Source organism: Girardinichthys multiradiatus, chromosome 3 (genome assembly GCF_021462225.1).
Source record: "Girardinichthys multiradiatus isolate DD_20200921_A chromosome 3, DD_fGirMul_XY1, whole genome shotgun sequence".
Classification (NCBI taxonomy): domain Eukaryota; kingdom Metazoa; phylum Chordata; class Actinopteri; order Cyprinodontiformes; family Goodeidae; genus Girardinichthys; species Girardinichthys multiradiatus.
In genome coordinates, this window is record NC_061796.1 from 26,881,452 (window position 1) to 26,897,183 (window position 15,732).

Below are 15,732 nucleotides of genomic sequence, written 5' to 3' on the forward strand. Positions count from 1 at the left end.
CTTGCGTAAGATGGTGACGGAAGCGGTGCATCAGGCCACCATGCCCCCACAACCCTTGAAACAGGAAGCTGACCAAGTTAAACCAGACCCAAACTTCCCGTCAGCATGACTAGGCGTGGACCCAGTCTCCACAGCCATCAGAGTCTACCTGATCGGATAGGGAGACAAACCTGGGAAACTCCAAGAACCCCTTGGGACTTCTCCAGGAGAAACACCACAAATCATTGCTCCAAGGTTCTTAGGTAAACTGAACCATAATGAACATATGGGTTACCTACACTATCTCACCAGTATAGGAGGACAGGTCAAACTGAGGATCCATTTTAAAACAGGATCAGAGATCAGCCTGTGGTTCTCAGTCTCGTTTGAGGAGGCGAGTAGAGCCATGCTTTCCCTTAGTAAACCACTTCAGGCTGAATTTCGTGATGTAAGTATCACCAGCTGCACCCAAAACCGATCATGCATCACTAATTGGGTGGAGCTGGACATTACACCTGAAGACACGGCTCTGGTGCACCCCATCTATAGGTGCACATTAAACAAAGACCTTTGTCTTGGTGGCCAGGACCTGCTGGACAGGCTGGCCCCACTCATTGACTGCCACCAGGACCAACTCTGGGTCCAGGCGGAGGTGCAAAACCCACGGGGTGCACGCAGCGAACGATTCGTTGTGACCAATCAGGTCACCAGCTTAGAGGAGCCCGAAGGACTTCTCAGGCCCTCATCAGAGCCGGTCATGTGCACCTCCGAGACACAGCTGCACCCAGCCATCCAGGAAACTCCTGCCAGAAGCAGTCATGCATTGCTTGGCTCTTTAAAGGACCCAGGTGTGGACACTTACAACCCCAAAGTGGTGGAAGGTGTACACCTGGAAACCATGTTCATACCAGAAGTGCTACTAGCATTCTGGCTGGGACATCCATCAACCATTAGAGAGCTGTATGACCGTTTGTGCCAAAAAGACCCCTTTGTAACTGAGGCACAACACAGCCACACACTCCTTTTAGTAGACGGGCTCCGCCCTCTCCTCAAGACATCCAGTGTGCAGATTGGCATCAAACAGCTCTCCCATGCTGTGGACATTGTTCCAACAGACCAAAGGGGGGTCACGTTATCCGACGCCCATTACTCTCCTGTAGGGTGCCATAGGAGCTACAAAGCCACACTCCACACCGTCCAGCAGATGGCGCACTGGCCTCCAAGGTCTCACGACACCCAGGTCTACATCAAAGGATGTTTAACCTGCCGCCAGTTTCAGCCATCCCAGCCAACCAGTAAACCTCCGCTTCAGCGAAGGGGGGTTACATTACCTTGTTTCCACCTTCAGACCAACTGGGTCGAACCAGCTCCAAAATTAACAGGAGGTAACAAATTCCTCCTAACTGCGACATGCAGCTTCATCAAGTGGGTTGGATGCTTGTCAGAAAAGGTTGACACCATCATCCCAGCTGCTGCTCTTTGGCTGAACCAGATGAAGTCCTACATCGAACTCTCCTCCCCAAGAACAGAGCTTGTCTCAATGTCCGGGAAAGGAGAGACTAGTGCGTAGGACTAGTTAAATAGGTGCATGTTTCATGAACTCACGCTAACATGCACTAATCACTAACAACTTTCTTCAACAGAAACCGTTAAACATATAGCTACCTTCTAGGACACAGTCTTAAACTGTAAGTTGACACGATAATTTTCCATAACACTGCATGCACAGCAGACCTCACAAAAGTGTTTAAGAATGATGTAATGGACACACATGCTGCCCGAGATTTCATGCAAAATCGTGTTAAAGGAGGTTGGTTCATCTGTAGACAGTCCCACCGAGGCACAGATACCCATTGACCTAGTTCTGCTGAACTTAGTAGAGAAATCTTAAGTCCACCACGACAGACACCTTGCAACCTCCACAAACACACCTAGCTTATAGCCTAAATACTGCAATTCGTTTATTCTTTTCTCCCTCTTTCCACATCTAGATAGTTTAGAGACAGGAGTCCTATTAAAACCCATCATCATCCGGAAGAGCCAATGGTTTAAGCCTAAACCTGTTTTAACCATTCGTTTTAGATTACACACCGCATACCAGCAGGTTAAGCGTTTACAGGTCAGGATTGATTCCCTCACATTCATTCCCTCACGGTTCATAGTACCGCCTTTGCCAACGACACAGCCAGGGTCCAGTGCCTAATAGAAGTTGGATGAATAAGCTATGAACCATGATTTTGTTTTGTTCCTTTTACTTTTATATATACATATATATGTACAATATCTGTTATTGTTTCATTTTGTCTCAGGATTACCAAAGCTGATGACCAAAGAATGTAATGATAATATGAATGTATTGTCCTGTATTTTTCTCATTGAACAATGTAGAAAGGGATGAGTTTAGTCAGAGTTTAGTCCTGCCCAGGCTAACCTCTATCCTGCCCAGTCGTAGGTTTTGAGTAACACAGAGACAATTTTGTTTTGTTCTGCTTGGCCACGGATCACTGATTGCTCAGCAAAGGACAGAATGGTCCCAGTAGCTTCAAAGACTGCGATTCATCTCACCCTTTGAACCTAGGGGGGAATGTTGGACCACTTGTTTGCTGAGTATTGGATTATCTGCCCGTTGTTGGACGTCACTGTGCCCCTCCAATGGCATCGGCCATTTTGTACCCAGGACAGCCCGCTCCTACATATCCCATCGAGCATTGCGACTGATATGACTGGGCGTCCCCAGTCTGACGTCACAGGATGCTATATAGGAGGCGCTCATGTTTGAAAACTCGCCTTCCGCTGGAAACCGATCTGGTGATTGAAGCGCGCCACTTTAAGAGAAGAACTCTGTGAAGAGTTTCATTCATTCTCTCTCGTTGGACAACGAACCATTCATAACTGAAGTCTCTGGAATAAGAAGGCCAGAGATTTCACTTTGCCGATCGAAGACGTGAGTTAACACGTAACTGGAGACACGGAGCTTCGGAGAGACGAACCGCTACCGTGTTTCATTTTCAAGTCGACTTTGATGGTCAAATCATATTTTTCCTTTTTGTCAAGAAGACCAAAGGACAAAGACTGACCGTTCCCCTGAAGTTAATTGTGGACGCACAATTAACTCAACCCCACGTTTCCTCGCTTGAATTCCCTCACGCGGAAGAAGACGACACAAGTAAAACCCATTTCTTTTTTTTTATTTCTTTATTAGAAGGCCTGGGCAGGGTCAGAGGTTGTAGAAGCGATCAGAATCGCTGGTTAGGATCTCATGTGTTCTGAATAATATGTGCATGTAACCTTGCTTGTTGAAACTTTGATGTGTTATGGGTGCGTTGCAAGACTGGACTGTTAAAATGACCTCATGGTAAAATTCTCCATTTTACCTTTGTCTTCAATCTCACTGTGCTAACTTGCCGCCAAACGTTATCAGTCCTTTGTGGTCAGGAGTTAGGGGGGAAGTTTTATGATCAGAAGATCATAAAAGACACTCTAAGCTGCACTCCAACCCCCCACCAGCCATCACCACACCCCCCTTTCATATCCTCTCCCTTCATCTGTTGTGCCATAAACTGCTGGTTGACTCAATACATACCCACTACCGTTTGTTGATTTTGCTTATTTAGATGTGTTACCCCTGTGTTTGTAGAATTTTGCATGTTGAGTAGGTGAAAATTAATAAATATTCACATAGATAAAGAGAGAGCGTTTGGTGTTTTATTGTGTGCAAAAAGTGATGTGTCAGTCAAAATAAGGTTCAAGTTCCACACGTTTCGGCAGAAACGGTCGATTAAACAGTGACATCTCCGGCAATAGTTATTAACTATTACGGAGTATTCAACGGTTGTAATTGTCAGAGGCGTTGAGCCACAATTACAACACCAGAAATATCTCTGGTCTCGATTCGTAAATGAGGATTTATGGTTAAGAAATTGATTTTGTCAGATTATGATTTGTAATTATAATTATTGATCAAGATTATTCAATCAATAATCATACTCCCAACACTTCATTGTTCTTCAGTAGGGAAATTGAATTGAATAAATGAAAACACATAAAAAAATAAACTGCAGTGACATAAAAAAGGAAGGTAAAGAAGAAACTCCAGGTCTGCTATACCTTCACACAAGGGATGGAAGACAATGTCCACAAGCTGCACTGGGTCGAGAAGAGAACTGGCCGTCCTGATAAGCTTATCTAACTGCTTCCTCTCAGCTGTAGATAGGCTCCTGCTAGTCAAAAAAGATATTCAGGATTGTCCCTGGCTCTCCAAAGGTCTTCAGTCTCCTGAACTGGTAGAGTCTGCCCTGATCCTTCTTGTAAATGGCACTAGTGTTGTGACTGTTGTGATTAATCTGAGAATATTATTTAATATTTAATTTTAATATTTTATCAAATAATATTTTTATCTGTTAAGGGTTGTCTTGTTAATACCAGCCCAGTAAGGCGATGGTATTAGGACAAAATAGAAAGGTGTGAGACTAGCTCTGACATTATTGAACAGCATAAACTCTTCACACATGGAATGAATTCACACAATTTCTTAAAATACAAGAATTTATTAACAAAAATAAGTCAACTCAAAGTCAAACACTGCTAGAAGCGCAATTGTCCTTGAGAAGAGAGGCGGACGTTTTATCAATCGGCCGCAATAACATCCAGTAGATATTTTGTCGATGGCCAGTTAGCAGAAGTTGCCAAGGCCACATTGGGGCGCCGGATTTAGAAAAACAATAAATGTTGTGGTTCAGGCAGTTGTAAATTTCCAACTATCTTAAGAGTTTTACAGGTATGTCTCAATTGCGAATCCAAGTAGCAATTATATCCTTTAACCTCTGAGTCCAACTGCTGCCAGGCTGCGATTCTGTTCAAGAAACGTGTCCAGCTTGCGATTCTGCTCTCTTAACATTTAAGTCTGAGTGTTGATTGCTCTACAGACTCCAACATCGCAGGCAGCTTTGGAATGCTTTGAACAGCCGCCCACGTTTTGCAAATCACTTGATAAGCCAGGTAACCATCAACTCTAAAAAGCAGAAATCCTGTATATGCATATTTTTATGGAGAAACCTTGTATACACAAGCGCGCAAACTTAAACCCAGAGGTGTTTAGATTCAGTTGTAAACAGATTTTTAGCCGCAGTTACCACTAAATACATCTTCCATTCATTAGTACCATGCACTTTTTGGTAACAACGTTGTTATTATATATGTTATATATGAAGAGACGAAATCCACTGGTCCCCAAACCAGACCCCTTCTGGCCCTTGGCTGCATCTAGAAATCCTGTCCATAAAAGGTATGAACAGGACCGGTGACAAAGGGCAGCCCTGCCGGAGTCCAACATGCACTGGGAACAGGTCCGACTTAGTGCCGGCAATGCGGACCAAACTCCTGCTCCGCTCGTACAGGACCGGATGGCCCCTAATAAAGGGCCCCCGATTCCATACTCCTGGAGCAACCCCACAGGGCATCATGAGTGACACAGTCGAATGCCTTCTCCAGGTCCACAAAACACATGTGAACCGGTTGGGCAAACTTCCATGAACCCCTGAGCACCCTGTAGAGGGTATAGAGCTGGTCCAGTGTTCCACGGCCGGGACAAAAACCACATTGCTCCTCCTGAAGCCGAGGTTCGACTATCGGCCGGACTCTCCTCTCCAATACCCTGGTGTAGGCCTAACCAGGGAGGTTGAGGAGTGTGATCCCCTGTAGTTGGAACACACCCTCCGGTCCCCTTTCTTATGAAGGGGGACCACCACCCCAGTCTGCCAGTCCAGAGGTACTGTCCCCGACCGCCACGCAATGTTGAAGAGGTGTGTCAACCATGACAGCCCAACAACATCCAGAGATTTGAGGTACTCAGGGCGGATCTCATCCAATCCCCGAAGCCTTGCCACCATGGAGCTTTTTAACCACCTCGGTGACTTCAGCATGGATGATGAAAGAGTCCAACCCCAAGTCCCCAGCCTCTGTTTCCACCACGGAATGCGTGATGTCAGGATTGAGGAGATCCTCGAAGTACTCCTTCCACCGCCCGATAATGTCCTCAGTCCTAGCACAATATATCTCCTTAAATTTCTTCCCTTACAAACCAGGGATTACAACAGGGATTCAAGGGTGTTATGGCTCAAAAACCAAAAACGAAAGGGTCACAGCATATTTAATGAGGGCATGGAGACAAGATATGGGTTCAAACATTCAGTTTATTGATTACTTTGTTTCTTCTTTGGTTTTCTTGAAATCCTGTTGAAACTGGAATTTTAAATAACTTTTTTATGTGAAAATAAAACAAGAAGACAAAGAACCCTTACCTCACACAGCCCACAAACAAACCCAAAAGTATAACCAGAAAGATGGACCCGATGAGCCGGCCAAACAGAAACAACAGGCCAACCCTATAACATGGCCGGTGAAGCCACTGCCGACACCGGACTAAAAAAAACCCAGAAGTAACCTAAACCTCAAAAGAAAAAAGAAAAAACAGGACAACCAGAACCATTAGGCCAAAATCAGAACAAAAGGCTAACATATGGCACGCTGCTGCTGCAGCCTGCAGCGCTTACAACCAACTGGATGCGCACACTTGAGGAGCACTCCAGCAGTGAAAGAGAGAGAACGCGGGGGCAAGTATGTGTGCGTGAAAGAGACAGACAGAGCATCCAAAGTCCAGCCTATATAGGGTGGCAGAAACAAGCGCTGTTAAAAGGAAACCTTAAAAAAACTTTTAAAAACGCAAGAAAGGGATTTAACCAACACTAAACAAAAACAGTAGAAAACAGCCAGGAATACAAAAGAACAATAACAATAATAATATTAATATTAATAACAATAATGTGTGCCTGGAGCATATAACAAGGGGTTACCCAAATTGTATCACCCATGCTGTCATGTTCACATCTATTCAATTAATTTTTTTGCTTCAGAATGATACTTCCCAGGCTAGGTGTAGGTGGAATCTTCTTATAACACTGCATATGCTAAGCTACAACTTAGATATCTTTGTTCCTTCATAAGAAGGGGGACCGGTCCCCCTTCATGGTCCAGATTAGGGGCCATCCGGTCCTGTACGAGCGGAGCAGGAGTTTGGTTCGCATTGCCGGCACTAAGTCGGACCTGTTCCCGGTGCATGTTGGACTCCGGCAGGGCTGCCCTTTGTCACCGGTCCTGTTCATAACTTTTATGGACAGGATTTATAGACGCAGCCAAGGGCCGGAGGGGTCTGGTTTGGGGACCAGTGGATTTCATCTCTTCTTTTTGCAGATGACGTGGTCCTGCTGCCCCCTCTAGCAAAGACCTACAGCATGCGCTAGGGCGGTTCGCAGCCGAGTGTGAAGCGGCTGGGATGAAGATCAGCTCCTCCAAGTCCGAGGCCATGGTACTCGACTGGAAAAGGGTGGCTTGTCCTCTTCAGGTTGGAGAGGAGTTCCTGCCTCAAGTGGAGGAGTTTAAGTTTCTCGAGGTCTTGTTCACGAGTGGGGGAAAAATGGAGCGGAAGATCAACTGACGGATCGGTGCAGCTGCCGCAGCAATGGGCACACTGTGCTGGTCCGTTGTGGTGAAGAGAGAGCTGAGCCGAAAAGCAAAGCTCTCAATTTACCGGTCGGTCTACGTTCCTACCCTCACCTATGGCCATGAACTTTGGGTCATGACTGAAAGAACGAGATCCCGGATACAAGCGGCTGAAATGAGCTTCCTCCGTAGGGCGGCCGAGAGGAGAGGAGTTGAGGTGGCTCGGGCATCTATACTGGATGCCTCCTGGACGCCTTCCTCGGGAGGTGTTCCAGGCACGTCCCACTGGGAGGAGGCCCAGGGGACGGCCCAGGACACGCTGGAGGGACTATGTCTCTCGGCTGGCCTGGGAACGCCTTGGGCTCCACCCGTAGGAGCTGGAGGAGGTGTCTGGGGAGAGGGATGTCTGGGCGTCTCTGCTGAGTCTGCTGCCCCCGCGACCCGGTCAAGGATTAAAAGGATGACAACGAGTACGAGTAACAAGCCATGCATGTGTTTACTACAGTGTGTAAAGTGTGTGTTTTTCTCCTTTTTCACAGTCCTTAGAAAGGCAGTAATTGTAAACTTACTTTTTTGCGTTTCTTGTATGAGCATTCAATGGATGTTATATGATTCACATTAAAATAGTGAGCGGACATAATGTATGTTTTACTATTAGTCAAAACTGTTTTTAAAAATAGATGTAGCTACACAGACTAAAACTAGTTCAAAAACATTTTAATTGTTTAGAACATATACGTAATAATTGACTTATGGACTATGAAAATCCTTTTAATAATCTTCTCTTTATTCATTACGTGCAACCGTGCTGAAACACCTGCGTTTAAACACTATTATTCAAAGCTGCTTGATTAAACTGTTCTAAAATTCGTTGTTATAACAACCCCCAGTTATGATACGACGCTGTTTTGTTGGTTGAAAAGTTCAAAACCATGTTAACCTGTGTGAGCATGTTGTTGCTCCGTAGTATTATCTTGTTTCTGCAATTTAAAAGTATTCAAGAAAATTGTAAGACAATGGTGGCAAATGCTTTTAATAAATCCCATCTTATCTCTACTCATTTGTTCTTATTTATATGACATATGATGTTTACTAAAACAGCTGGAGTCAAAACAAACAAGTTTTTGTTCAGATTTATTGTTTTTGTTTAAAGAAAAAATCTATTAGACATCATGGTGGTAGAATTTTGTTCTCCAGGTCTTAAACCTGTTTCTACTATACCTGAAGTGTTCTGATAAGGCTCGTTTGTCAGATTAAAAAAACATATTTTTTTATTAAGCTCACATTTTTTTTATTAAAGAAAAGTACAAGACTGAAAAAAAAAATTCATGTTTACATTAGCTGTAATCAGAAAATCTAAATTAACAGCAGTCTTTGTTTAATTACTCAAATAAATAAACGTTTTAATACTCATACTTTTTAATACTCGCCAGCAGACTCAATAGAGACATCCAAACTTTCCTCTCGCCAGACACCTCCAGCTCCTATGTTGGGAGCCCAAGGCGTTTCCTGGCCAGCCAAGAGACATAGTCCCTCCAGCGTGTCTTGGGCCGTCCCCTGGGCCTCCTCCCTGTGGGACGTGCCTGGAACACCTCCCGAGGGAAGCACCTAGGAGGCATCCGTTATAGATGCCCGAGCCACCTCAACTGGCTCCTCTCAATGTGGAGGAGCAATGGCTCCACTCCAAGCCCCTGTCAGATGGCCATGCTCCTCACCCTATCTTTAGGTGATTGCCCGGCATCCCTATGGAGGAAGCTTATTTCAGTCACTTGTAGCTGGGATTTCGTTCTTTCGGTCATGACCCAAAGTTCATGGCTGTAGGTGAAGGTAGGAACGTAGACTGACCAGTAAATCGAGAGCTTTGCTTCAGTTCAGCCCTTTCTTCACCACAACTGACCGGCACAGCGTCCCCATTACTGCAGCAGCTGCACTGATCCATCTGTCGGTCTCCCGCTCCATTCTCCCGTCACTTGTGAACTCGAGTCGTGAAGGCTCCAAGATACTTGAACTCCTCCACTTGAGGCTGGAACTCCCCTCCAACCTGAAGAGGGCAAGCCACCCTTTTCCGGTCGTGAACAATGGCCTCGGACTTGGAGGAACTGATCTTCATCCCAGCTGCTTCACACTTGGCTGCAAACTGCCCCAGTGCATGCTGTAGGTCTTGGTTAGAGGGGGGCAGCAAGGCTACGTCATCTGCAAAAAGAAAAGATGAAATACACTGGTCCCCACACCAGACCCCCTCCGGCCCTTGGCTGCGCCTAGAAATCCTGTCCATAAAAGTTATGAAGAGGATTGGTGACAAAGGGCAGCCCTGCTGGAGTCGAACATGCACCAGAAAGTAGAGGGTGTAGAGCTGGTCCAGTGTGTTCCTTGGCTAGGATGACAACTACACTGCTCCTCCTGAAGCCGAGGTTCGACAATAGGCCGGACTCTCCTCTCCAAGACCCTGGCATAGGCCTCACCAGGGAGGCCGAGGAGTGTGATCCCCCTGGGAGGAGTGTGATCCATCCCAGTCTGCCAGTCCAGAGGCACTGTCCCCGACCGCCAAGCAATGTTGAAGAGGCGTGTCAGCCTCACAACATCCAGAGACTTGAGGTACTCATCCGCCCCCGAAGCCCTGCCACCATATAGTTTTTTAACCACCTAGGTGACTTCAGCCTGGGTGATGAAAGAGTCCAACCCCAAGTCCCCGGCCTCTGCTTCCGCCAGGGAATGCGTGACGGCAGGATTGAGAAGATCCTCGAAGTACTCCTTCCCCCGCCCGATAATCTCAAGGTCAATAGCTCCCCACCCCACCATAAACAGTGTTGGCAAAGCACTGCTTCCCCCTTCTGAGGCAACGGACAGTGTGCAAGAATTGCTTTGAGGCCAACCCGAAGTCCTTCTCCATGGCCCCATGAAACTCCTCCCAGACCCGGGTTTTTGCTTCTGCCACTGCCCGGGTCGTGGCACTCTTGGCCTCACCGTACCCGTCAGCTGCCTCAGGAGTCCCATAAAACAGCATTCCTTACTGTCAGTGTCCACCACTGGGTTTGGGAATTGCCTCCATGACAGGCCCTGCAGACCTTACGGCCATAGCTATGGGCAGCAGCATCGACAATAGACGTGGAGAACATAGTCCTCTCAGACTCTATGTCTCCAACCTCCCTCAGAATCAGGTCAAAGGTCTCCCGGAGGTCGGAGTTGATCACATCCCTGCCCAAGGGCTCCGCCAAACGTTCCCAGAAGACCCTCAGTATATGCTTGGATCTGCCAAGTCTGTCCGGCTTTCTGCTCTTCCAGCGGATCCAACTCACCACCAGGTAGTGATCAGTGGACAGCTCGGCCCCTCTTTTCACCCAAGTGTCCAAAACATGCAGCCGAAGGTCTGAAGACACAAGAATAAAGTCGATCATCGACCTCCTACCTAGGGAGTCCTGGTGCCAAGTGCACTGATGAACACCCTTATGCTTGAACATGGTGTTCAAAATGGACAATCTGTGACTAACACAGAAGTCCAATAATAAAACACCACTCGTAGTCAAATCAGGGAGGCTATTCTTCCCAGTCACGCCTCTCTAGTTATCACTGTTATTTCCCACGTGGGCGTTGAAGTCCCGCAGCAGAACAACGGAGTCCCCGGGAGGGGCACCATGCAGCACCCCCAAAAGGGACACCAAGAAGGCTGGGTACTCCACACTACCGCTTGGCCCATAGGTTGAAACGACAGTCAGAGACCTGTCCCCGACCCAAAGGCACAGGGATGTGACCCTCTCATCCACTGGGGTAAACCCCAACACGAGATGGCTCGGCTGGGGGGCAACAAGCAAACCTGCCTCTCCCTACGGGCCACTCAAGAGAAGAAGAGAGTCCAACCTCTCTTGAGGATCTGGGTTCCAGAGCCCACGCAGTGCATGGAGGTGAGCCCAACTATTTCTAGTCGATATCTCTCGACCTCCCGTACAAGCTTGGGGTCCTTCCCCCCGAGCAAGGTGACATTTCACGTCCCTAGAGCCAGCCTAAGCATCTGGAGATCGGGCCATCGAGGTATCCACCTTCGTACGCTGCCTGATCCTCTTTGCTCCGATCCCTCATGGTTCCCCCTGCAGGTGTTGGGCCCACTGGGGGATGGCCTCGCGTCTCTCGTTCGGGCTTGGCCCGGCCGGGTCCTGCGAAGAGCAACCCAGCTACCAGGTGCTCGCTGACAAGTCCCGACCCCAGGCCTGGCTTCAGGGTGGTTACCTCAGCTCCGCCGTACCGGGCGACGTCACGTGCCTCGATTTTGTGGTCCTCATAAAGGCGCCTTGAAATGCTCTTTGTATGACCCGTCACCCAGAGGCTGTTTGCCATGGGAGACCCTTACAGGCACATTTAAGCCCCAGACAACATAGCCTCTAGGATCATTCGAGCACTCAAACCCCTCCACCACGTTGAGGTGGCGGTTCAAGTATGGGCTTTTTAATACTATTATAATTTATTGAATATTTTTTAAATTGTATATCGAATTCTACATTTAAAAAAAAATGTCTGGCTGGCAGCAACAACATTAGCAATGTTACTTACTACTGTAACCAGCCTTGGTTGTAACTCTGGCCTAACATCAGTGAAGAGCCCAAATTGGAATCTGCTCTAAATGTTAGTCATACTGTTAAAGTGCTTTGAGTGATCAATACAACTGAAAAACAATAGAAATTTTTTTCCATAAACCATATTCCATGAATATTTTCCTTTTGCCAACTCTAAGATGAGATGGTGTGTCCTGAAAATAAGGCATTTTACAGGTTGTTCTCTAGATAAGCATTTTTGAACTGGGGAAGTGGTCTGAAATAGTTTCTGTTCTCTTTTTGTTCTTTCCATTTGCAGAGGTCATTCTGCAGCGCTATGGTGGACGAACTGCGGGTTTCCCTCAAGTGTCAGCAGCGGCTCAAACACAAGCCCCAGCCACCTGTCCTGATGAAAACAGAGGAGCTCATCAACATGCACACCTTCAACGACCGAAGACTGCCAGGGAAAGAGACCATGGCCTAAAGCAGGAATCTCTGTCATTTTCTCACCCACTCTCATGTGCCGAGTTGTTGTGTGAAGACACTTGGGAAAAGGGTATGGGTAAATGGTAGAGGATAACAATAAGTTGCCATGGTTGAAAGTTGGGTTATAGAGCAGGACTGCTTTGCAATAGGTTAAAATATCATTCCTCTATCTTTCTAATTAGCTACAGATAAGAGATTCAACAATATTTCCTGTGGAAATAACTTCAACCCGGGTGAAATTTCTGCAAGTTACCTCATCACTCTTACAACACTGGCAACCAACTAGAGAGGCCAGGATTTTTAAAACCCTTGAGTTGAAAAATAAAAGGTCTTGGAACCAATATAAAGTGGAGAGGATGTGAAATCACACCTTTGATCTTGCTCCGCAGTCACTACAAAAGCTGAATGTGCACCTCACATATTGTGAATGAATGAGAGGAAACGTTTCTAAAAGATGTTTTTTTGTTTTTACTGTATAGCTAAATTAGAACTAACTCTGGCTGAAATGATGAGCAGTTCTTTCAAAATGTACAAATGAGCACTGTTGGTCACATGATTTTGACTGACATCAAAATGGACAAATTGCAAAACATCAGGCAATAATGAAAATGAAATGTTTTTGTTTTAGTCTTTAATAGGGGGATTTTATAAAACTATATGATGAATTATAAGTAGAACATGCAAATCTAGGGGAAATATATAGTGAATTGTTGATGTACATACAGGGGTTGGACAATGAAACTGAAACACCTGGTTTTAGACCACAGTAATGTATTAGTATGGTGTAGGGCCTCGTTTTGCGGCCAATACAGTGTCAATTTGTCTTGGGAATGACATATACAAGTCCTGCACAGTGGTCAGAGGGATTTTAAGCCATTCTTCTTGGAGGATAGTGGCCAGGTCACTACGTGATACTGGTGGAGGAAAACGTTTCTTGACTCGCTCCTCCAAAACACCCCAAAGCGGCTCAATAATATTTAGATCTGGAGACTGTGCAGGCCATGGGAGATGTTCAACTTCACTTTCATGTTCATCAAACCAATCTTTCACCAGTCTTGCTGTGTGTATTGGTGCACCGCCTTCAGGATACAATGTTTGAACCATTGGATGCACAGGGTCCTCAAGAATGGTTCGGTAGTCCTTGACAGTGACGCGCCCATCTAGCACAAGTATTGGGCCAAGGGAATGCCATAATATGGCAGCCCAAACCATCACTGATCCACCCCCATGCTTCACTCTGGGCATGCAACAGTCTGGGTGGTATGCTTCTTTGGGGCTTCTCCACACCGTAACTCTCCCGGATGTGGGGAAAACAGTAAAGGTGTACTCATCAGAGAACAATACATGTTTCACATTGTCCACAGCCCAATATTTGCACTCCTTGAACCATTGAAACCAATGTTTGGCATTGGCATGAGTGACCAAAAGTTTGGCTATAGCAGCCCGGTCGTGTATATTGACCCTGTGGAGCTCTCGAGAGACAGTTCTGGTGGAAACAGGAGAGTTGAGGTGCACATTTAATTCTGCCATGATTTGGGCAGCCTTGGTTTTATGTTTTTTGGATACAATCCGGGTTAGCACCCGAACATCCCTTTCAGACAGCTTACTCTTGCGTCCACAGCTAATCCTGTTGGATGTGGTTCATCCTTCTTGGTGATATGCTGACATTACCCTGGATACCGTGGCTCTTGATACATCACAAAGACTTGCTGTCTTGGTCACAGATGCGCCAGCAAGACATGCACCAACAATTTGTCCTCTCTTGAACTCTGGTATGTCACCCATAATGTTGTGTGCATTTCAATATTTTGGGCAAAACTGTGCTCTTACCCTGCTAATTGAACCTTCACACTCTGCTCTTACTGGTGCAATGTGGAATCAATGAAGACTGGCTATCAGGCTGGTCCAATTTAGACATGAAACCTCCCACACTTGTTACGGCTTGAGCAATGGACGAACCCAGAATGCAGACTAGCAGGCAGCATGATGTTAAATGGAAAAATATTTAATAACAAAAAAACTCACTCACAGGAGGTGACGGCAAAAACAGACATGGGCAGACTTGGCAAGACAAGCTTCGTGTGAACAGCAGGACATGAGCTTGAAAATGAAAAATGTTTCCGCGATGACTAACTGAACAAGGTGTGTTTAAATGGAGCATGGTACAGGTGGAACACAAAACTGATTAACATGGTGCAGGTGAACCGAATAAACTTAATTGACAGAACAAAACGTGACTGGAGCAAAACATGGCTTGAACAGAACGCAAATCCAAGGAAATAAACTAATAGAAACATAACTAGAAAAACATGAAACGAAAGCATAACCAGATCCAAAACTTAATTTGACCGCACATGAACTAGAAGACAAAAACTAAAGCATGACTAGGAAAATAATAAACAGAGACATGATGAAAGACTGGAGCAGTGAAAAACATAAGGAAAAAACCAGAAACCAAAAACCAAACAACCCCAAATCATAACAACACTAAAATGACAGGTGTTTCAGTTTCATTGTCCAACCCCTGTATACTGTTGCATAATCAGACATTGTTTAGCAGTAGCTATGAAATCCCTCAATGTCTTCAGTCACTGTGGACTGCATGGTCACACAGAAACATGTGCAGTGCAGAGTCGTACATTACCCCTAGAGCAACATCTGCCATGTTTATGCTGAAAAAAATGGAGGCATCCTCTAACTGCCTGAAAACATGCTTTTGTCAATAAAAGCAAACCTTGCAGTGGCTCAGCACGGCTCACGAAGTCAGAATTCACAGCGATTCCACAACATATAGACTATTTATTCAAAGTATTTATAGTTTTATTTATTGGACCCTTTATTTATTTATGTCTATAAGGACTGGATTCTTTCTACAACTTTATCAGAATCACATTTTATTTCATTTGCTCAGTGTCAAGCCTCCATTTTATATTTGCACTTCTGTGGCATTTAATTTCTTTAGCAACAATGCTTCATATTTACTTGTGCAAATGTAATTTCTATAAAGTGTTTTTGTACAATGTCAAAATTTTTTAATGATTATTTGCAACACAAAACACATAATAAAGAGGTTCATCCAGTGTAAAGGTTGAATGCTGCAGCCATGTAGCACATAAGACCTTCCAGAAAATTCACAGAGCCAACTCACAAACGTTCACAAATATACACACCAAGAAACCCAAATACACTCATCCTCCAAACTCATAGCATAATGATTCTCTGGTAATGACATAACATTTTGAAGAAT

General features: G+C 45.6%; 1 protein-coding gene across 2 annotated transcripts in view; it reads left to right on the forward strand.

The window, feature by feature from the left end:
* Nucleotides 1–13,323, forward strand: part of grik2 (glutamate receptor, ionotropic, kainate 2) — a 559,972-nt gene extending 546,649 nt beyond the window's left edge. For both annotated transcript variants that reach the window (XM_047360664.1, XM_047360665.1), the window contains one exon: nt 12,319–13,323. In XM_047360664.1, the coding sequence (XP_047216620.1) occupies nt 12,319–12,572 (254 nt within the window). In that variant the 3' untranslated portion in view covers nt 12,573–13,323. The remainder of the gene's footprint in view (nt 1–12,318) is intronic.
* Nucleotides 13,324–15,732: the final 2,409 nt, after the last annotated feature.